The sequence below is a fragment of the Phycodurus eques genome, chromosome 17 (assembly GCF_024500275.1).
Source record: "Phycodurus eques isolate BA_2022a chromosome 17, UOR_Pequ_1.1, whole genome shotgun sequence".
Taxonomy (NCBI): domain Eukaryota; kingdom Metazoa; phylum Chordata; class Actinopteri; order Syngnathiformes; family Syngnathidae; genus Phycodurus; species Phycodurus eques.
Genome location: NC_084541.1, coordinates 15,451,214 through 15,474,760, shown reverse-complemented (window position 1 = coordinate 15,474,760; position 23,547 = coordinate 15,451,214). Strand labels below are relative to the sequence as shown.

The 23,547-nt window shown below is 38.3% G+C and overlaps 1 protein-coding gene across 1 annotated transcript in view; it reads right to left on the bottom strand.

Annotated features, from left to right (window-relative positions):
* Positions 1 to 2,475: 2,475 nt before the first annotated feature.
* Positions 2,476 to 23,547, bottom strand: part of LOC133416317 (neural cell adhesion molecule 1-like) — a 212,954-nt gene continuing 191,882 nt past the window's right edge. Inside the window, 4 exon segments of the mRNA XM_061703151.1 lie at positions 2,476 to 7,436; positions 9,281 to 9,646; positions 10,895 to 11,011; positions 11,184 to 11,385. Of these exon segments, the coding sequence (XP_061559135.1) occupies positions 7,328 to 7,436; positions 9,281 to 9,646; positions 10,895 to 11,011; positions 11,184 to 11,385 (794 nt within the window). The 3' untranslated portion in view covers positions 2,476 to 7,327.

The following is a 23,547-nucleotide window of genomic DNA, read 5'->3' as shown; positions in this document are numbered from 1 at the left end:
CATTGTTAAGGCGTGGTGGAGGGGGGGCGGGCGGGGGTCTGTAAAGGACCCCACTAATCTCCTGTGTGCAGAGGTGGAGGTTGGAGGCAAATAAGAACAAGAGGGAAAGAACGAATCCAACTGAAATCTGATTACCTTCCCCATAGCCCGAAGGCCGGACGGGACCGGCACGTGATCGTCAAAGTTGCGCCGGCCGCCGACTGCCGAAGGTAATCACATATATGCCGTCGTGTTGACAACCTCAAGTGTGATATTTACAAATCTGTGTGTTGAATTTGCATTCCCAATGCGGGCCCGGTGCTGCGTTCAGGCTCATTAATAAGGGAATTTTCATCATTCTGGCATATGAGCACAGCAGACAAGGTCCAAAGAGTTGAGAGTGTTAAACTAGATACTTACTTTATGATTTATTTAACTTTAACCAGTACCTTCTGAACTTTTAGGTCAACTTTTTGGCAGTTTTATTTTTCAACGCATTGCACGATATTTTTTTTTGTGTGTGACTGAGTAAGTAAGCCGCAGCAATACTCTCCACAGACAATATTGTCGGTCGACATGTGTTGCTCCACTGTTTGTGTTCAAATATCCGTCGCTTAAGGGTTTGTGACTACCAATGTTATCCATTAGCCCATCTATGGCATCTTGCATCGTGTGTTAGAATCAAGCTACCGGAAGGCGAAGTTGTGTGGTTGTTTTAAATACATAACGTGTAATTCTTTGAGTTTGATGTTCAGTTGAACAGTAAACTTCAACTGGGAGTGGCAATAAATAACTCGCAGCCTCTTTTTGGGAAGAATTGTCCACTCTGCCAAATTGAAGGTTGTTGGCAAGTGAGTTCAGTTCACTGGCGCCATACAGCGCTCGCGTCTCAAATTTTTGCTCACAAGTCAAGGCAGAAATTCTGCCGAACAACGGCTCTTGTCTTGAAGAACTTGTAAGTCGGGTCACATGTGGCTTATTATATTTTATTCACACGATGTTCTTTTTCATCACTTTGTCAAACAATTTTCTTGATTAATTTTCTTTCTATTTATGTATCTATGTGGTATTTAAATATGAATACAATTTGAATGACTCCAAATTAAAATGACATGAAATTCAAATTACAATATTCTATTCACCCTTTGTTTGCATATTATTTGACGATATGTATATTATGCTCACACTATTTGTCAGTGTGCAACTGTGGCGCATTGGTTAGGTTGTATTTTATTTATCATATACAGTATCTTTCATCTATTTTTATTGAAAAAAAAAATCTTTTTAAGATATAGGCACAGATTGAATTGAAACTATCAAGTTACTGTTAGAACCTGCAGACATTTTGATGGGAACAGATTATCAATGAATTTTATTTTTCTCATATTTCTTCTTGCAGGTGAATCTAAAAAAGTGGGCAATTTTGTTTGTTTGTTTTTTATTTGCCACCGAAGAGCAAGCGCTTCCACACGAGTTCGATTGAACTAGCCTGCCACCTTTTGGGAAAATTGAGAAATTACAGCTTTTAAAAAAAAAAAGAAAAAAAGAAAAACGTCCTTTCCCAATCACTTGAAGGCATCACACGTCATCAATACACGTTCACTTTGTTTGCATTCGGTGATCGTCATAAACGAAACAAATTAACACAGGTTGCGCACGTATGTTGTGGCAGCTTAAGCATGGCTGTATAAAGTTGGTTTTCTATAAATGATATCGTTGTTGGGTGACAATGTGCTCAGTTTGGGGTAAAGTAGGAATCTGCTGCCTGTTGGTGGTCAACATGCATAATTACACCACATGGATTAAGTGCCCCTTTTTTCTGCTTACATTTCAAAATGTTATTTCACTAGTAAGATGACCAATTTCTACCAAAGGCAAAAAAAAATATTGAAAACAAAATTTTTTTGGGGGGGTTTTCGTAAATTATTTCTATTTTCTTGATGCATGAATGAACAAAGGAAGTCATTGTATATTACACGAGATGGAATACTATAAACATGATTGTTTTTACATTATTTTCTGAAATTACTTCTATGAAGGAATTTGAAAAATGGATGTATAAAATATGTCATTATGTATACTTCACATGGAATTTAGTTAATTTAATTTAATAAGATTAAATGAAAAATAAGTAAATGTAATTTTGCTAAAAACAATTTAGCATACATATTTGGTTTCACAGTTGAAAAACATTTTTTTTTAATTAAATTGGCTTTCATTATATATCCCCAGTTAAAAAGCACTTGTAAAAACAAAACTGACAAGTTATTTGTATTTCATTCACATATTATTACAATATAACCTGCCTTTTTAACAAGAAATATTTAATAATGATGTACTATTACCCCCCCCCCCCACCCACCCACAGATTTAAGTTTAGAATATTTAACAAAAGGAAAAATAAATCCACAATGTTGCCACATGGAAAAAAGGCATAATTTGCAATGAGAATCATTTATGTTTTGAATTATTTTTTTAATTGATATTTTATTTCCTTCAATGACATTTTCAGAGGTGATGTGAAGCGAGAACCAATGAAACACTTGGGAGACACAAATGGCGCAACACTTGGCCCAAACCAAGAAGATGAACACAAACACACCAATGAAGCCTGGCTGCAGTGACAACGTCATCGCTCTCGCGTTTGTTTTTGCATGCTGGATTCTGACAAAAGTGGAGATGATTCAAAATGTGGGGATAAAAATGAGACCTGAGCAGAAAGTAGCGATGCGTCTTGGTCCTGTTGCAAGTCGCTAAGTAGACACTTATCTATTTTTATTGAAGGAAGAACAAGTCAAAGAAAGGTTGGGTCTAAAAGCCTGTAATACTCATTGAGCATTTTGTTTTAGTTTTTGTATTAACTTTCCTATTTACTCTTAACAGGTGTATTTAAAAAAAATAAAAATACAATATGGTAAAGAGTTAATTTATGTTCAATGAAAAAAAAAAAGTGTAGCTCATATGTTATATGGATTCATTATACGCAGAAACATTCTTTTTGGAAAGCTAATTCCTACCTAAAAATGATTTTGTTTCTATAGAAATATTGTAATTTGTTAGGATGGTGCTATAATCATCAAAATAATTTTTTATTTTTGTTTGGACTTGGACCACTATTGCAATAAACTTGTGGCGGCCATTTGGGTGGCAGTCATTCCACTTTAAAACACCGCATTGCAAAATGACAAAAATGGACGTAGCTCACTTGTTTTCAGTGGCTTTTCAAACATCCAAAAAATACAAGTTAACTTTTTAAATTGAACTACTGAAAGAAAGTTTTCCACAATATTGTAATTTATTCAGATACACCTTTAAGTGTAATGCAATAAATGGATGGAAGGTACCCACAAAAAAAAAAAAAAAAAAAAACAGGACTCAGAAGAATTCTCCTTCCACGGAGGGACAGTGTCAAGAACCCATCACATATACAAGATGCATCTATTTTGGAATATTATATTGTCAACAAAACACGAATATTAAATAAACAAAAAACAACAATGAAAGAGAGAGAGAAATGGGAATGCACGCCATTGTGGTCATATTCAAAGGCACTGTGTCGTTTCCAGTTTTCTCACGTCTACGCGTGTGTACTGCGCGGCTACGTATGCTAGCAATGCAAATTCTGTGAAGGAGGCGGGGGCGGGGGCAAAAGCCACAATGGACTCGCACATTCACAGTTGCAGTCTAAGAGAAGGATCAACTCTGTACAGTAAACAAACAACAACGTGATCACACTCATTTACAAAAAAAAAAAATAATAATTTTTTTTTTTTTTTTTTTACAAGGCCAAATGTGTGGAGTGTGGACAGGAAAATTGGGATAGGCCTACTAGCCCGTTTAATTGCCGACAAAAGTTTGCATCCAATTTAGAAATTTCCCGATACAGTATGAGGCGTTTCCTTGCTCTCCACCCAAAACCACGTATCTCCAAATTGTGATTTTTTTTTTCTTGTTAAAAACAACAGCAAAATAAGCTTGGTGCTTTTGTTTTTTGTTTTTTCCTTCGTTTTTGTGCTTATTGAAAATGATGTTAGCTAGCTTTAGCTTGTATTCAATAAATAGGTTTGATGACTGAACACAATTCGTTAAAATGACAACAAACTAATGTTTCCACGCGGAGTCCAATTTACAAATGTTACTATCTGACATTTCCTCGCTATCTAGTGAAAGCCATGTATCCACAAATTTCTTGTCTTAAAATAGTTATTTGTGACGTGACATTTTTTTTATGCCGCTAGCTAGCGTTTATTAAATTCAATAAATACATTTTTAGTGACTAAACAAGATTCATTAAAAATGAGAGACCCATTCACAAATTTTGCTTTGTGATATTTACGTCGCTATCTCTTGAAAACCATATATTGTCACATTTCATTATTGTTCTTGTCCAATAATCCCCTCCCCCTGATTTTGGTATAAAACTAAAACTTGAAAAATTCTGTAGACGGAGACCAATTTACAAAATTTGGCATTTTATGTGTTCCAACATTTTTTGTGTGAATTTTATTGTCTGAAAACAAAGTACAAACCATTCTTAGGATAAAACAACAAAATTGGAGATACACGCTTTTCATTGCAATGTATTTTGTTTGTTTGTTTTGAATGCCGTTAGCTAGCATCGTCTTTTTTTTAATTTGCAACTTTTGAAGACGTTAAAAATGATCAATGGCTAGAGACCAATTTACAAATTTTGCCATTTCACCGCTCTCTATTGAATACCATGCTTTGCTAAATTTAGGAATTTTTCTTATCTGAAAGACAACAAAAGATTGTTTTTATTTTAGGGATAAATTAAAAAAAAATAAAAAATGTGCGGCTACATGGTTTGCTCTGCGTTCTCAGGGATGATTTATTTATCGTGTTTTAAACAAAACCCCCAAATTGTTTACTTTTTAAATTAACGCGTTGCGTCTGAAGATAATCAATATTTGTGAACGCAAGGGCCAACCACACTAATCAAAAAATACATGTCACGTCACTGCAGGCATGTAGAAAAACAACAAAAAAACAACAGCTTGGTTGCCCGAAGTTAGCAAGATGTTAATAATGTGCGTCAGAGGAGATAGCCACAGCAAATCCAAGTTCGGAACCAAATAACAAGTCGGTGGACGGAGCTGACGCAACAAAAATTCAAAAACGTGATCGTAGAAATCCGACGTCGGAAACTGAATGGCGGTGTCAGTGAAATGTTTTGGCAGAAAACACGTCACAGAAAAACCCGAACTTTGCAAATCCAAGGTCCTTTTATACTGTATTAAGTATGGACGCCATATGTCAAGAGTTGCACTAGCGCAGATTTTTGTCTTTTTTTTTTTTAGGCAACATGAACTACAACAACGTTCTCCCATATCGCCTTCTTTTTCTCATCATGTAAGCATCATCTTTTCTAATTGAATCATACTTTGTCGGAATCCTTGGGAAAAAAAAAACTTCATTATAATAACATTATCACAATAAGAACCCAATGACAGCAACATGTACAGAAATACAGTAATTTTGCAAAAAAAAACAACAACAAACAAACCCCCCCAAAGAAACAGGCATGCTAACACTAATTACTAAAGTTGGCAAACAAAACACTAAAAAAAAAAAAGAAAAAAAAAAGCTAAATAGGCAATAATGTCTGCACATAATTCATTAACACAACAACAGATGGGCAATAAAGAGCCACAATCCCAAGTCACACGAATCGCGTGAATACGGCAACGCGTTTTTTACGTGAAGGCAATTATCTGTGAAGTAAAGCTACAGTCCAACAGAGTCAAATTATACAGGATCTAGTTCGTATCTGTGATGGTGCGAAAGAGCGTTACAGGGCCACGCAGAACGGAAAAATTAAATAATAAACACGTGGAAAAAGACGGAATAGCTCAGCGAGAAAGTCGCCATGTTACGAGACCCGAGTTTGTAATATTACGAACAAGGCTTTCACAAGAAAAAAACATGACAAAATGAAAATGATGAAAATGGTTTTTTTTTTGTAACATTACGAAATTATATGAAAATATTTTAAATAAGATAATAAGAAGTCGCATTTTTCCCTGCTCATTTTTATTCTTGTAAAATTGACTTAAAAACGTTTTTTCTTGGGATATTAGCTTTGTTCTCATAAATTTACAACCTCTTTCGCATAAAATTGTGATTTCCCCCCACCCACCCCTTCCAAAATGACAATTTGACAACTTTGTTTTTGCGATATAGTACAAGTTAAAACTTGTAAAATTCGGACTTTTTCAGAAATAATTATAACTTTTTATTGCAAAATGTCGACTTTTTTTCTTGTGATGTTACAAATGTAATCTTGTAAATGTACCATTTTTTTCACGTAAAATTGCGCTATTTTTTGTAAAAATATTTTGGTTTGTTTACCATTCTTATGACATTACAACTTTTTTTTATCGGACTATCACAAGAAGGGAGTTTAGCTTCAATTTCATAAAATTAAGACATTCTCGGTAAATTACTTAAATTTAGTTTCATAGCCTCACAATTTCTTTACAGAATGTTACTTAATCTTCGTGCAAATTACTAAATTTTTCTTTGAAGTTTATTGTTGTGAAATTACTATTTATTCCCATAATTTTGGATGACTTATCGTGTGATGTTACAACTTCAGTCTTGTATACTATTATTCCTCGTAAAATTGCGCTATTTCTTGTAAAATGACGTCTTTCTTGTGGTATTAGAAATATGTTCTCATAAATTCACCATTTTTTTCCACTGTAAAATTGCGCTTTTTCTTGTACAATGACAACTTATTTTTTTAGCGACCTACTACAACTTAAACATATTGCAACTTTAGTCTTCTTGTAAAATGATAACTTCTTACTTGTGATATTACAACGTTCATCTCGTAAAATTGTGACTTTCCCTTATGCTGACGTTTCTGTGACATTATACATTATATTTATTCTTGTAAGATTGCGACTTTTTTTCCTCCTCACGGTACTACAACTTGCAAAATGAGGATTTTATTCCTGTAACGTTACAAACAGTTTTTTCACTTTTACTTTTTTTTTTGGACGATTTTCTTTTTTTTGTTTTTTGTCCCCATTTCTGCGTGGCCCTAACACTCATTCCTGCGAGAGGGCAATTGACTAGAACTGTTTCTTTTTAAAAACGACCTAAGGCCACAAAGTCTTTTACATTTTGTTGGTCCAAAGACACCAAAAGACACTAGAACCCATTTCATGACTGTTTTACCGTTTTTCTTTTCCGTTGGGATGGCGGGCTTGCCGTGAGAAAATGATGTCGAGGTTTCAGTGACTGTGACCCTAAAACCCACCAACCACCCCGCCCACCCACTTTGACCCTCAAAAAACAACCCCGACCCTCTGGGTCTTCCCGATTACGCTTTGCTCTCGTTGCCGTTGGTCTGGGGCGCCTCGTTGGGGACCGTCTTCACCTCGGCCGCGGTGTCGTTCGCCTCCGTCTTGACGTCGTCCTTCGTTTTCCCGCTGCGAGGACGGAACACAAGGGAGCTTCTGTTAGCGTTTGTAAGACGCTTTTGAGGGAAATTCGTTTCCCCCCGCCCCTCGCCCTCCTTTTGGAAGCGAGTTTCACACATAATGGGATCACGCCGCCGATCCCCCGGCCATGCATCGGAATGACAGCGTACGGATGTCGCGGCCGCTTCCCGGCAACGACGACGGCCGGCGTGCGAATGAAGACACGGGAGACACAATGAAACCAAAAAGAGCTGACCTATAACGCAAACTACACACACACACACACAGACACACAAGAGGATTAGCGGGCCGTCTGGGCCGAGACGCCGTTAACGCTGTTGTTAGAGTACGCTTGGAGAAAAGCTGAAAATAACAGCTGACACGGAACTCTTGTCGGATTAGAAAGGGGGGTGGGGGGGGGGGGGGAATTAGGTCAGCATTCTCTTTGGGAATAATGTGCCACGAAAATAGCTTGAAAGTATCTAAAAATATGGGCATTTAAAATGAATTAAAACCACTGGCTCATTTTTTTTTTTTTTACAAATATTTTAGTTTTATTTTTCATTTTGGGTGTTAAGGGATAATGGATAAAGACGAGCCACTGAGATCTCGAGTGGGCTAACTCAAGTTTGATCATTTTTAGGCCAAGTGGAGAAATGAAGAGAGAAAAGGAAATCAAGGTTTAGTTCCAATTTTGCCAAATTCCGTAATTTCTCACTATACCTATGTATAATGCGCACGATTGACTTTTGACAATCTTTTGGGGGAAAAAATGCACATTATACATGAGAAATTACGGTACATACAAAATGCACCCACCAGTTATTTTTTGCTTGGCATATCTTATACATAACTTTTATTAAATATTGATAGATTTGACAGATGTTTGGACTTAGACCACTACTGCACTAGATTTTAGCATCAGCCATTGATATATTTTTTTTAACAGTAAGTACATACATATAAAATTTATACATTCGAGGAACGTTGTACTGAAGCGACAACACTCATATGGGAAGCTACGAAACACAAAAGGCTGAAGGCAGGAAGTTCTGCTAGCTCTTATTTGTAAGCAAACGGATGATCAGAAGCAGCGGCTGGTTAGTCGATGACGTGAGACACAAACAGGTTTGGGGGTGGAGATAGCGAGCGAGGTGGTGGATGATGATGCTTTACACCGCTAGCGTCCCAGACAATCGTAATCATATTATAGGAAAATTCAATCCTTGTTTTGGGGAAAAAGTTAAGAATTTCAGTTTTTTTAGCAGTTGTTTTTTTAACTCCTTTGTCTGTGTGTGTGTGTGTGTGTGTATAATGTATATATATATATATATATATATATATATATATATATATACGGGAGGGTATTTATTATGTTTTTCTTTAAACTAATTATAGCCCGTTACTTTTACTACATAAAGTCCAACTAAATTCTTCACCTTACAATGAAACAAAATCAAACTGAGAACACATTAAATGTTGAGGTGGGATCAAAATTTGGAAAATTCTCTGGAAAATGAATTTGAAAAAATTAATTTTGAAAATACAGTAATCGAATAAATATGTCCTTTATGTTGTTTTTGTGCAAAATCTTGCTAATTTGTGTGGGAAATAGCACTAAACTAGCTTTTAATTCCTTTAACTTCAAGATGGGGTAAAAATGTTACAGAATATTAACGTATTTTAAAAAAAAAAGGCACATAACCCAAACGATATTTAACAATAACCCCCCCACCGGCCCCAAATTTTTTTTCCCCCAAACCAGGCAGAATTGTCCTTTAAAATCTCCCTTTTGAGGCGTTGGGACACTATCGGTGTCGCAAAGACAAATGTGGAAATGCAAACGTTCATACTCATTTTGGGGGTGCGTGGTGGCATCTGTGACGTGAGACGAGTCCTTAGTCAAGCCGTCTACTTGACTTGGGGGGCTCTCGGGGGCCTCACGCTGCTTCCGCGGCCCGTCGCCGTTAGCGCTGACCGGCTCTGAGGCGAGGGCGGCTTTAGGGACGTCGCTCAGGTCGACCAGCGGGCCGACTTCGGGTCGGCTTTCGACCGCACCCGACCGTGCGGCGGGGATGCTTTTCGGGGGGTGGTCTTTGGAGGGGCTGCGGGCGCAAGCCGGGCTGTTCTGCACCGCCCTAAAGCTCTCCACGACCGAATTAGTAGCATTGGAGGGATGCACGTTTACCGCCGAAGGGGCGATGTCAGCGGCGGCGGGCCTGTTTTTAGGGGGGGGGGGGGGTGGTAATGGTGGTGGGTAAAGGTGAGGGGCGGCGGCACCAACAGAGAGGTGAGAGTGAGAAAGTAAAGAAGGGGGGAGAGGAGGACGGAGAGTTTAAGGCTGAGTGAGTGCTACTTTGCTGCAGTCAAACAAAAATCTAAACAATGCAAATTAGAAACACAACAAGCTTTAAAACAACAACCAATCAATTACAGGGGAGGGCTGGTTAGGGCATACTGTTTGTCATAACGTCTCTGGATTTGAAAAAAAAAAAGAAGCAAATATGTAGAATCCAGTTAAATTCTGGTGAGAAGTGATGCCATAAAATGTTGCTAAAACTAACGAAAGACAAGACATCAAAGAATTACTTTTAGTACAAAATTGTAAAAAAGAATTTGCACCACAAAATGTTCATCAAGGTCACTCCATGACTTCAATTTCGAGGTTTGATGCAAATTTGTAACATTTTCAAAGCATTCAGATTCTTTTTTTTTTGGTTTTAATTAATATAAAAAAAATAATACAGCCATTTCTTTGAAATAATAAGTGTATTACTTTTCGTAAAATAAATAAATAAATACAACTAAATTCTGCGATATGGTGCTGCAAATTGATGCTAAAGTGAGCTTCTGACACCCTGAATTCTGAAGTGGGATAAAAATGGAATGAGTAAAATGAGGAGTTAAAAATGCGAATTAAAGTGGATTACCTTTTGTAGAAAATTAATTTGGAGCTCTGTTCAAAATTTGGAACATTTATGACCCAAAATAAGCCAAATATGTCTTTTGTTTTTGGTCGTTGCGTTTTGTACAAAATGCTACTAAATTCTGTTGTCAACTGGCACTAAGAAATGTTGATAAAGATAGTTTTGGACACCTTGAATTTTAAATCAATCAAAATTCGTCATATTTTTTGATACATTTGTGATTTAAACAAAACAAATAACCAAAATAATAAGATTGTTTTAAAAAATTAAAGTACATTACCTTTCGGACACGATATTAATGAATTTGAATAAATGAGGATAATAGCCCAAATATAGTTAGTTAGCTAGCTAGCAAGCTATATAAGATAGTTAGCTAGCTAGCTAGCTAGCTCGATAAAGAGCCAGGACAGACCTAATTTCAGCCAGCATCAAAGGGTTGTATTTTATTTTTTTCTTTGGCTTTTTGTGCCACTTTTTGTCAATGCTGGTAAAAGAAGAAGCAACCGCAATGGCGGCAGATAAGACGCCAACCATACTCACTCAGGTCCCGTCAGAGGCGTGGTCTCGCTGGGCTCCGTGGCTACGACTCCCTCCTGGTTCTGTGTTGGCTCCTCCTCCGTCCTCACCTCCACGATGGGCTCCTTGGACTCATCCTTCCTGTTGGCACAAGACAAAAGAGCAGGTCAACCTACTTCTCGTAATTTTGTTCTCTCTTTTCAACCTTGAGACCTCGATCCGATGTGGTACCGTTACTAAAACAATTCCGTATCAAACAGGTGTCGGGGTTTATCTTTTTACGTTTTTGGCAGGGGTCATTTTCAGAACTCACGTGAAGGCGGCCTTGCCCTCCTCGATGTCCTTGCTCTTTGCGCCCGGGCCGGACTTCCCGCAGAAGTTGACGGCGATGCACATGAGGAGGCCGCACTTGTTGAGGAAAAAGCAGGTGAGGTCCACGGCCACCAGCAGCACGAAGAAGACCACGATGAGGATGCCCACGATGGCGCCCGTGCTCATGCCCGAGCCGGACGTGCCTGGAAATGTAATGACCAGAGGAAGCTATGCTGTCAAGTACTGAGTATGCTATGATGCTAACAAAAAAAAAAAAAAAAAAAAAAAAAAAATACAAAAAATCAGATGGAAGAGATTTTGGTTCAATACCATATTCAGAAATGCAGAAGAAGGTCAAATGAACACATTTTAAATTAATGTATGAAATAAAAAATACAAAAACAAACAAACAAACATAGCTCAAAATAATATTACCAGTTCAATTTGACCAAAAAGTTTCACATCAGTTTGTGCTAGCGTGTTATTTATGCCAGTTGCCACTAACAAAATTGAGGAGCCTAATGTGAAGGTGGTTTGTTTGTGTTGAATCATTCATGCAACAAGCGTTCATGATTGTTTACATCCTAGATGTATTTATGAGTCTTTCCGTTTTAAGTGCTTTGGCGCCAACTTGTGGCATATATACGCAATTACAAATTTCTTTTAGGGGGGGGTGGGGTGTCAGTTATTTGCAGATTTTTGCTATTTGTGGCAGGACTTGGTCCCTATCGCGAACAGGGAGGGGGGGGGGGGGGGGTCACTCTATTTTCAATGTGCCTTTAAGGAAGGTCATTTGTGGAAGAGCATTGCTGTTGTGCTGGCTAATGGTTTACATGGCCGCAGGACCCTAGCCCGCGGTAGTGTCATGATGACTGATAACACCTCTTTTCCACTATGGCCGCAAATATATTTTCTGGTAACACACGCTCAATTGATTTTTAATTGGACGTCTTCCTCTCCTCGGCGGGCACGCTGGGGCCTCGCTTTCCAACGCCTGGTAAACACACGACGAGGCTTGTTTCCCCCGTCGACTCATTTACATTTTAACAGGTGCAATAAATCATGTCACCGTTCGTTCAAAAACGGGAGTGGCGGCGGCGGTGTAACGCTCGGGTGTTGTCACACAGCGAGGGAGCATAAATCAGGAAGTGTCACGACGGATGATGCAGACATTTCTCTTCGCGGGCCTTGTCAGTTACCAGCGCTCTGAGCTGCGTGTGATAAGCCTCAACAGCACAAAAAAAACAGACCCTTTTATGGAAAAAGTAATCAATACAGCACTAAGATGACAGTTTACATGATTGGATGATGGCTTTTAGTGACAGGTAATGATTTTCTCTTCACGACTTATCCAGGTAGGGTAGCAGACTGATTTTACATCCCTTTGGACGCTAATCAACTCCCGGCAGCTTTTCAAATATTAAAACGCTAATTAAACGATTATTGCAGAAAAGTGATCGACCTCATTTCTAGGTACAGTACATGGTACTCGTGGAGGCAGCCAATACCAGCCACCGATACATAAGGCAAAAAAATCTGACATCGGAGTAAGTCCTCCTCGCCAGTAGTTGGCGCTAAACTTCTGCGGTTTAACACATCTGCGAATCAACATACGCGTCAAAAAGAAAGAAAGCTCTGTTCACAATTATCTGTCATTCTGTTAATTGAAATTTTATGTCCCAAAAGAACAAGCGGTGTCGGTACTCAATATCGGTGAGTACTCAAAAGTGAATACTTGTACTCGTATCGAACATTCCTACTGGTAAGTAAAGGTAGCACTATATCAGCATTCCAGTATCTGTTTTGCGTTGTCTCGATAAGCATCAGTGTTTAAAACCCCAAATAAAAGACCCATTTCGTGACTGATTGTATCATGTTTACGAATGTGACACATACCTCCTCATAGGAAGTTACGATCTGATAGGTGAGGCGCTATCGCCTCGCCGCCAACTGAACGCTTTATCCGGGAATGAATAGAAGCGAGATATCCAATTTGGGCGAGAGAAAGTAGAAGTTTAGCGTATGGAAAGACAGGATGACCAAACGATAAAGGAGTGACAACGGATAGAAGAGGAGGCGGCTGGGAGGACGTCAGGCGACTTTCCAGGTGGACCTGAGCCACACGACGTCCTCTCACCGAGGAAGGAGACCTGGAGAGAGGACAGACAGCGTGTGGACACGGAGAAGGAAAACAACGCACATGGAGAAAGACGGAAGGGCAAAGACAGACAGACAGAAGACCAAAACGCAACACTGACACTAAGCTAAGTTTGTCTTTCAGAATCCTCAAGGGATCGTTTGGTAATGTCTTGGAGACAAACACATGATGCACCTTCCAGACCTAACTAGATGAAGCCTCATTTCCTTAAAGCTGAAATCTTCACAGATAATTATTACCAAAAAGAAAAAAAACAGTATTTAAGTTACAAGGACAAATTTTATTCCCCCCCAAAAAAACATAATTTACAAAAAAAGTGGTATCTAAAAGTCATTTGTTTTGGTCAAGAAATGAACATGGAAAGTCACGCAAATACTCAGATTATTCAATTTGTGGAGCATTAGCCGCACAACAAAACAAAAATAGGTAAAATTAAGAGATTAATTATTTTCAGATTAAAGAAGTCACCTCAATTACTATTCATATATATTTTTGCGATAAAAGAAGTCGCAATGGTATGAGAATAAAGTAAAAATTGTGTGAAAAATTACACAATTTTCATTGTATTTGTATTATGATTTGAAGAAAAAATATGTTTTTTCACTTAATTATATCCTTTATTTATATTCTTTATTTAAAAAAAAGAGATGATGAGAAGAAGAAAAACTGCAGAAGACAATACAATACAATGTTTTGGATGTTGAGGACGATTAAAAGAGAATATGCAGTGCTGGGGACTTGAGATGTACACACTTTGTCTTCCATCCTGATTAGCAACACTTAAAGCCCCCTGAGCTCCGATCAACGCTCAACAAAAGACACCTCGAGAGTGTTGTCGGTTCTTATTATCATCATGCTGATGGAGCATGACACGAAACCGCCGTGTCAGTGCCGATAAAAACAAATTGCTTCATGTCAAGTCCCGAAATGGGAGAATTGAGAATGCCAGAAGGCGGAATGTCATCCCGCAGGAGTAGGCTTTAATAAAAATGTTTTCTCATCTTCCGGGTGGTGTCATTGCTGTAGGAACGCAGGCGTTTGTTTCGGCCTGGCCATGAGGGGAAAAGTAATATCTCCAAGAATCACTTGAGCCTCGGAAGCGCACGAGAGATGTTTACGACTCAGATGGATTAACCTCTTGCTGTTTGCCTTGCAATGTTTCATCTCCGGAGGGAGAATTTTTTTGGGTGTGACTAAATACAGTATGTTGTACAGTGGGTACGGAAAGTATTCAGACCCCCTTACATTTTTCACTCTTTGTTATATTGTAGCCATTTGCTAACATCATTTAATTTCATTTTTTTCCCTCATTAATGTGCACACAGCACCCCATATCGACAGAAAAAATATATAATTGTTGACATTTTTGCAATTTATTAAAAAAGAAAAACTGAAACATCACACATCCATAAGTATTCAGACCCTTTGCTGTGACACTCATATTTAACTTGGGTGATGTCCATTTCTTCTGATCATCCTTGAGATGGTTCTACACCTTCATTGGAGTCCAGCTGTGATTGATTATACTGATTGGACTTGATTAGGAAAGCCACACACCGGTCTATATAAGACCTTACAGCTCACAGTGCATGTCAGAGCAAATGAGAATCATGAGGTGAAAGGAACTGCCTGAAGAGCTCAGAGACAGAATTGTGGCAAGGCACAGATCTGGCCAAGGTTACAAGGTTACTGCTGCACTTAAGGTTCCTAAGAGCACAGTGGGCTCCATAATCCTTATATGGAAGACGTTTGGGACGACCAGAACCCTTCCTTGAGCTGGCCGTCCTGCCAAACTGAGCAATGGGGGGAGAAGAGCCTCGGTGAGAGAGGTAAAGAAGAACCCAAAGATCACTGTGGCTGAACTCCAGACATGCAGTTGGGAGATGGGAGAAAGTTCTAGAAACTCAACCACCAGTCAGGGCTTTATGGCCGAGTGGCCTGACGGAAGCCTCTTTACAAATATGACACATACCTCCTCACAGGAAGTTACGATCTGATGGGTAAGGCGCTGTCACCTCGCCGCCAACTGAACGCTCAAGACCTCAGACTGGGCCGAAGGTTCACCTTCTAACAAGACAATGACCCTAAGCACACAGCTAAAATAACGAAGGAGCGGCTTCAGAACAACTCCGTGACTGTTCTTGAGTGGCCCAACCAGAGCCCTGACTTAAACCCAATTAAGCATCTCTGGAGAGACCCGAAAATGGCTGTCCACCAACGTTCACCATCCAACCTGACAGAACTGGAGAGGATCTGCAAGGAGGAATGGCAGAGGATCCCCAAATTCAGGTGTAAAAAACTTGTTGCATCATTCCCAAAATGACTCATGGCCATATTAGCTCAAAACAGTGCTTCTACTAAATACTGAGCAAAGAGTGTGAATACTTATGGCTGTGTGATATTTGAGTTTTTCTTTTTTAATAAATCTGCAAAAAATTAAATAATTGTTTTTTTTCTGTCAATGTGGGCTGCTGTGTGTACATTAATGAGGGAAAAATGAACTTAAATGATTTTAGCAAATGGCTGCAATATAACAAAGTGAAATTTTTAAGGGGGTCTAAATAGTTTCCGTATCCACTGTAAAGTTACAAGACTGAAGTTGGATTTTTTTTTGGGGGGGAGAAAACAAATTGAAAAAAGCAGTAAGATTGTGTAAAAAAAAAAAATGAAGTTACTAGAACAAATTATCTTTTTTTGAGAAAAAAAAAGTCAAAATATCATGGGAAAAACATGTTTCAGAAGTCTTTTTTTAAGAAAACTAAATCACCGGGAAATGCAAAAATATATAATTGTGAAAAAAGTCAGTTTTTCAGGCAAAGACGTTACATGAATTAGGTCCTCTTTTGTGAAGTAAAAAAGACAAAAATCGTAAAACTTCGAGAAAAAAAAAATCTAATAAAGTCATGAAAAAAACTTTTTTTTTTTTTTTTTTTAGAAAACAAGGTGCCATTCAATCGTACTTGTTGCTTGAGAAAGGAAGGTCCAGGAAATTTGAATAAAAAATATATATATAGTGTTGCGGGTACATGGAAATGCAAAAACGTTAGACTAGAAGAAAAAAAGTTAGATTTTTTGCATTGGAAAATAAGTCCTAAAGTTAAAAAAAATACAGTAATAAAATTAAGACACCAATTGAGTTTTTAGGACATAAGTTGTAAGATGACAAAATAGACAAAAATAACTAACTAAATACAATGAAAACACACTTTATACTATAACAATGGACAAAGGGCAAAACCTATTTGATAAAGTAACTTTTCACGAAAACTAAAACAATTAAAATAATAATCATTACAAAAAAAAGCTTTGTGTTAAGGATATCCAATAAAATCTTAGTGATTCTCAAAGTGTGGGCTCCCTCTAGTGGTACTTCAGAGAATCACTGTATTAAATGTTCACAATGCCTAATGGCACAATAGTCGCATTTATTCTTTCAGAACTGTTTGTTTTGCATAAACGTTGAAGTGACCCATAATTTTCACTTTCACTGTATACTTTGGGCAGACATGCATGTACGTCAACATATTCTAAGAGACACAATATGAGTAAAAACTTTGCAGGAAAGTTAAAAGACACCCTAGTTTTGAGGCCTGGGTCACCTTGACCACATGGGATGACAACCGGATAATTGTTCTTTTATTCCGATGTCACTTTCCCGCATTAGCTTTCGGCAAAGGCGGGTGTCTGAAAACCCGCGCTAAATGATTGATGAGCATCCAGAGGAAAGCAGATGCCCGAGTCCCCCCACATTCATTAGCGGGTGCCATGTTTTAATTAGCTAGGCTGAGGAAACAATCGCCGGGCACATCTGTTTGATTAAAGGAAAAATGTACACGCGTTTCGCTAGCGCTCAATTGTTGCTCATTTTTGCATCGCGTGCCCTCGCGCAGCTAATTGCGTGTCGGCGTAACCCAGGGGTAATAATAAAAGAAAAACATAAAATAAAGCTGCAAGCAGCGGTGAACAGGCCCCTCGCCACCCATTTTCTATGGCGAAGCCTCAAAATTATACTTAAACTTTGACGTCATGTTCTACCTACATTAGGTGACGTAGGCAAAAAAAAAAAAAAAAAAGCTTCCCAATTTAGCATGGCCCATCTGCTTCCGATTGGGGTTTAGTTGGGTGAATTTCCCCGTAGCAGTTTGTCAAAGCTGTACGAGCCACTAGAGTCGGCCTGAAATGGCTCTTTCAAACCAAAATGGCTGACTATTTCCAACATGATAGATGTTTTTCAAACACAATAAAATACTTTTTATTTTATTTTTAGCTCAATAAAAGACTGTTATTTTTTGTTTGTTTTTTAAACAAAAAAAGTTTAGATTGTTTTTTTTAAGCTCAATAAAAGTGTTTTTTTTGTTTTGGTTTTTTAAACTCAATAAAGACTGTTTGTTGTTTACGTCATTGAGTTTGACGGCCACGTGCGCCGCTCCAGCCGACAAAAGCATCACTTCGGTGAAAGAAAAACAGACACACTTTATTTCCACCCCAACAACGGTTACATGGAAACACACACAGAAATGTACTTACAAAAATGTCTCAAAACCAAAAGCAAAAAAAAAAAAAAACCCCAAAACATTTCACATAATCCAAAATGATGCTCATTCTGTCTTTTTGATAGCAATGCACGTAATTTCCCCCCATATTTCAGGACATTTCCCCTGCTTTCAGATATAAACACAAGACGAGTGAAAATAACATCGGATTTCAGTCGGAAAAGATTATGTACACACAAAACAGTAATTTCCCTCACTTCTTTCTTCTGTCCTTTCAAGGCATTTACGTCACAATGCTTCTGATGCCAAGTGGGGGAGAAAAGTGCAGTGGAATTCATTTAACGTTCCAATTTGGAGTGTATATCCTCGCCTGCTTTAACACATTCATAATGCTTGACCGGGGGGAGCAGTGGCGAAGCATATTTGGGAATTATCGGATTGAGGGGTTGGGGGGGGAGGGGGGGGGGGCACGTGTTATGCTCTCTTCATGCCAAGACAAGAAGAAATAAAAGCCTCTTTTTACCATTTCAATAGGTCAATCTATTGCAGATACACAATCATGTGACTCTCAAGTTCACGTTAAGGCATTATGAATGTGTTATTTCGAATAAAACGCCACCCGTTATCCGACTTGCAACATAAACGCAACTAGGGATGGGCAATCGGGTCGACAGTGGGGGAAAATCATTTTAAGAGCGCAACGACTGGATTGCTAAGGATCAATAAATCGATTATTATGCCCATCCCTCAATCGTAACCTTCTCGACCAGGGGTGTCCAAAACGCTTTCCACCGAGGGCCGCATTAAAAAAAATAAAAATAATAATCTGAGGATATTCTTCACCTCTAGTTTATTAAACACACTAAAGCAATCTAACATATTGTGCAATAAAATATTTAATAGAAAAAATAAGATATTCGTCTTTATGACAGTTAAAAAAAATACTGTAGACTTCAGGGTCGATCCAACTACCTCTAGATAAAGTTTCAAATTTGGATTTTGCCTTGTGAAGACTGCATTTGCAGTAGATATGAAAGGTCTACACACCCCTGTTTAAATGAATTACATTTTGATGTAAAAAAAAAAATTATTATTAGACCAAGATGAATCACCAGTAATGTGACCTGTACAACTCATTTGATTGTTGAAAAATATTTTTTGGGGGAAGTAAAAATAAACAACCAAGAAATAGTTTCTTATTATTAATATGGTTCGGCAAGTGTGCATACCTTGTTCAAATTTAATCAATCACATTCAAACTCATGTTACATGGGAGTCAGCACACACCTGCCACCATTTAAAGTGCTTCTGATGAACCCCAAATCAATTTCAGATGTTCTAGTAGGCTTTCCCTGACATTTCTCTTGCTTTTTAGCACAAATCGGAAGCTTTTGTGCTGACACTGACTGCTATAAGAAACCGTTCCGAATTGCTTCCACCTCTACCAAGGCCTCAGTTCAAGCTGAAGAAAAACAAACGTAACGCATGATGCTGCCACCCGCATGCTACACTGTAGATATGGTGACTAAATAATATATCTTGGATTCTTTTTTTTTTTATGTCACAAAAACCTGGCATTTGAAGAGGGGCGTTTAGATTTTTTTACATCTGAAAACCAGAGCACTGTCTACAGCTGAAACACAAGCAATTCTGACTTTTAACATTTGCCTTTCATCTTTTGACGTCAAACCTAAATGTTTTCAGCGTGTACAGCAAACGAAGGAATTAGCCTCACTGTCCAAATATTTTGACCTTACAAAAATTGCATCAGCTCAACTTTTTAAATGTAAAAAAAAAACAGAGATTGTGTGTGGATGGAAAGCCAAAACGCATTGAAAAAAAAAAAAATCAGCATTTTTGGAAACATTTGAGTTTGTGTGCACCTTTATAGTATTTGGCCACCAATTCAAATGTCGAAAATAAGAGCGCACTGGACACTATTTGCTACCCATTTATCTGCTACCTATTTGTGTCAAAAAATAGAAAGCACGATGCAGGCAAAAGTGTTCTAAAGTGGGTCATGTCTAGTTTATTTTTAGAATATGCTGTGGTGGGCCAGTTAAAAAAAAATGAGCTCAGGGGCCAAAAATGGCGCTTGAGAAGCACTTTGGACACCCCCGATAGAAAAAGTCCTTCCATATATTCATGTACAACAAGTCCACAAAGCAAGAAAAGAAAAAAAATCTGAAAACTCTTAATCCCGACAAAGAAAAGTGATGCACGGACAGAGCACCCTGTAATAACAATCATGAAAGCAACATGTTGGACTTGTCATCTTGTTTTGAGCTTGTGCGTGGCTGCACAAGGCTCAAAAAGGCATAGAAAGCGAAAGGGGAAGGGGGGGATTCAGAGCAAAAAAAAAAAAAAAAAAACCCTTCTCCTCAGATGAGATCAGTTTTACGAGAGCCAGAGCGCAGTCAGCGAGGTGGAGAGCAGAAGAGCCGGCAAACTGTACGTCACGCACTGGCAACCCAGCGTCGCTGCGGGCGTCCACCAATATTTCCATAACACCGCAATCGAAGTGCGACGCAAACAAAAGAAAACCCCACAGACGGCGATTGGCGCGTACGGCAATGTCACGGTCCGCAGGTGGCCCCCGACAACACGTGGACAGGACGAGAGACACAACATGTAGAGGGGTGGAACAACAAGGGAGGAAAGGAGAAAAGAGAAGGGGTGGGGTGTGGGGGGCGGGTTGAGAGATAGAACAAAACAAAAAACAAAAAAACGAGGTCAGAAATACAGAAATACAAGACCCGAAAGGTTATAAAGTGAGGAGGTAAAAAAAAAAACAATAAAATAAAAATGAAGAGAAGTCATAGCGTGTTAGTTAGCGAGGCTGATGGTTTATTATGGCAAGCGTGAGTGAGAGGGCGGAAGGCGATGGTGAAAGTTTCTGCTTTACAAACTTGCAAAACTGTGCAGGACAGATCTCACATCGGGAATGGTCGCTCGTGCAATTTGAAGGGAAAGTCCAATCACAAAATCTCTATTGTTAAGTAACAGCAGTAGCTCAAATATCCGCAGACCAAAACATGAATGCATATTGACTGAACTATCATCCACGCCAGAGGAGCAGACAAATTCTGATAAGAGCTGGATGATATTTATGTCCGATTAAAACCTTGTATCACCACATTTTGACTTTGTAGTGTGTAGGTGTCAAACTCAAGGCCTGGGGGCCAGATTCAGTCCGCCACGTCATTTAATGTGGCCCGCGAAAGCAAATCATGTGCGTCGACTTCATGTTTCTTGCTAAAATTTCACAATTGATTGAGAATTGCAAGCATTTTTTTTGCTACCAGTCCCATTTTTAAAATAAAATGAATAATAGTTGAACAGTTTTAATTAGCTCCTGATTTTAAAACTAGTTATCAATTTGTTGTGTATTTGTAATAATATGAGGCGATTATACATTTATATGGTCATAACGGCCCTCTGAGGGAAACCATAACTATGACGTGGCCTGCGCCAAAAACAAGTTTGACACTCCTATTAGGGCAATATTCACCTTGTTCTCCATTTGCAGTGAAATGACCAAAAGTATTTACACTTGCCGCAAAAAAAAAAACCAAAAAACATACTTCCACTTTGTTTCAGACGTTAAAATTTACACAGCATGATTCAAGTGACTCATTTCTGAACTTATTTGTATGGCACAATTCAGATATTGTGGCTTTCCGTCAGAAAATCTTGTACAGTGGTGACGTGAGGTACGAGCTGGATTTGTTCCGTGACCAGACTTGTAACTCAAAACCCTTGTATTGTAAATCATCTTTACCCATTGAAATGAATGGAAATTATCTTAATCCATTCCAGCGTTCCTGCCAAAAACAACAACAAAAATTGTTGTGATGTGTATTTTAATGAGGATGTGATGTGTATTTTAATTTTGTCACAATCCATCAGTTGAATGGCCATTGTGTTGCTCTTTCTGGTGTGCCGCCTTGGCCACCTGGGGGCAGTATAATACAGAAACGGATATACTGTTCATTGGCATGTCTCAACTCTTCAATACGACACTAATAATAGTTGTTCTTTGCAGAGGATAAAGAATATATGACTGTGAGTACTGTTATATTGTCTGTGTACATGTGTAACTGCACCATTTGTGTTAAACCCATTGCTTAAAGGGTTATAGCGCCACAACATGGATGCTAGTTAGGTTTAACATTAAGCTAGCAGACTGAAAGGCTAAGCTATGTGGTTGTTTTAAACACACAAAGTGTAATTGTCTTTGTTTGATGTTCATTTTGACATTACAGTTCAACTTGGAGTGGCTATAAATAGCTTCAGCCGAACAAATCAGGTCACTCTTATCTCAAGGCACCACTGTATGTCCAAATAAAATTGACCATATATATATAATATATATGGTCAATTTCATCTTGCTTGAAAGTGTGCATTTATTTACTTCTAATAATGTATCTTTGTTCATCTATGCCAGCGATGCCTGTTGCCATTCATACAAGAGAATTATCGGATTTGTGTTCAACAAACCAGGCCCAGATTTCCCTCTGAGTAAGATAATTGGAAAGTAAAATTGAGACGAGACATCTTTATTTTAGTAATATATACAGTACTTTTGTGAAATTTTTGTTTTGGTGCTGCGCTGTGAGATTTTGGTCTTGTAAAATAGGAAACACCAGCTTAGTGGGTTGAGCCACACCACTGGTCATGGCGGGGAGAAGGATGGGCCCATGCATTGCGCTCATGTCATGAATGGATGTCCCCTCGTATACTACCAGCACCGCGATAGCTTCTGAGCGGGGTGCACACACGAAGCCAAGGGAGATTTGGCTGCATCGACGGCTGACCAGCACATTTTGAACTTTACAACATCCCCACAATTGTGTCACTTTTGCAAAAAAACAAACGGCAACCACATAATAAAACTAAGGAAAGTAAAAACAATTCCTGGAATTAAAGGGTGGACTGACTTGGATGATTCCCATGAGAACTGGCTCTCCCGAAAAATTTGTTTTGCTGTTGCAGTTTTTTTACATGATCCAAAGCTCCCACAGCTATTTGGCTGGTGCCCAGGAAGTGCAAGATAGCGTTTTTTGTTTCATTTTTTTGCATGGCATGCACTGGCAGTCATGTAATGTCAGGTATCCAACAGGGTCAAGGGGAAGACAGTATTTACAAATACCATGCAAAGACTGAGAGGGCTGCATCCCCAAACAACCAGGCAGCATTATAATCTGTATGGTAATGCGCATGTACAATGTAGTGCAATGATTCCAAAAGTGTGGCACCGCTATTGGTAAATGGGCTCCCTCTAGTGGAATGCGAAGGAACCACTGCCTAAGTACAGTTCAGTTGTATTTAACTTTTAGGTTAATTTGTATGAACTCTTTAGAACTAAATGTTTTTTAAAAATTATTTAGGCACAATTTTTATTTTTACATTTTATTTTCAATGTCATCTACAACATAATTAAAGAGAAAAATAATTACAATGAATATAAATGCTTTGTTTTCCCTATACAAAGAAAAAAGTGCAAAATTTAGTTTTTCTGAAATAAAGTTTTTGTTTGTTTTTTCCAATGTAAAAAATTAGATAAAAGCTTTTCATTTGATATGGCAGATCCTAAAGTCTAATACTAAATGTTTCTTTTGTTTTTTGACTACATTTGGGGCTGCATGTTGTCTTTAATACAGTGACAATATAATATAAACAATTCTTTATTATTATTTATCATTATATATTTA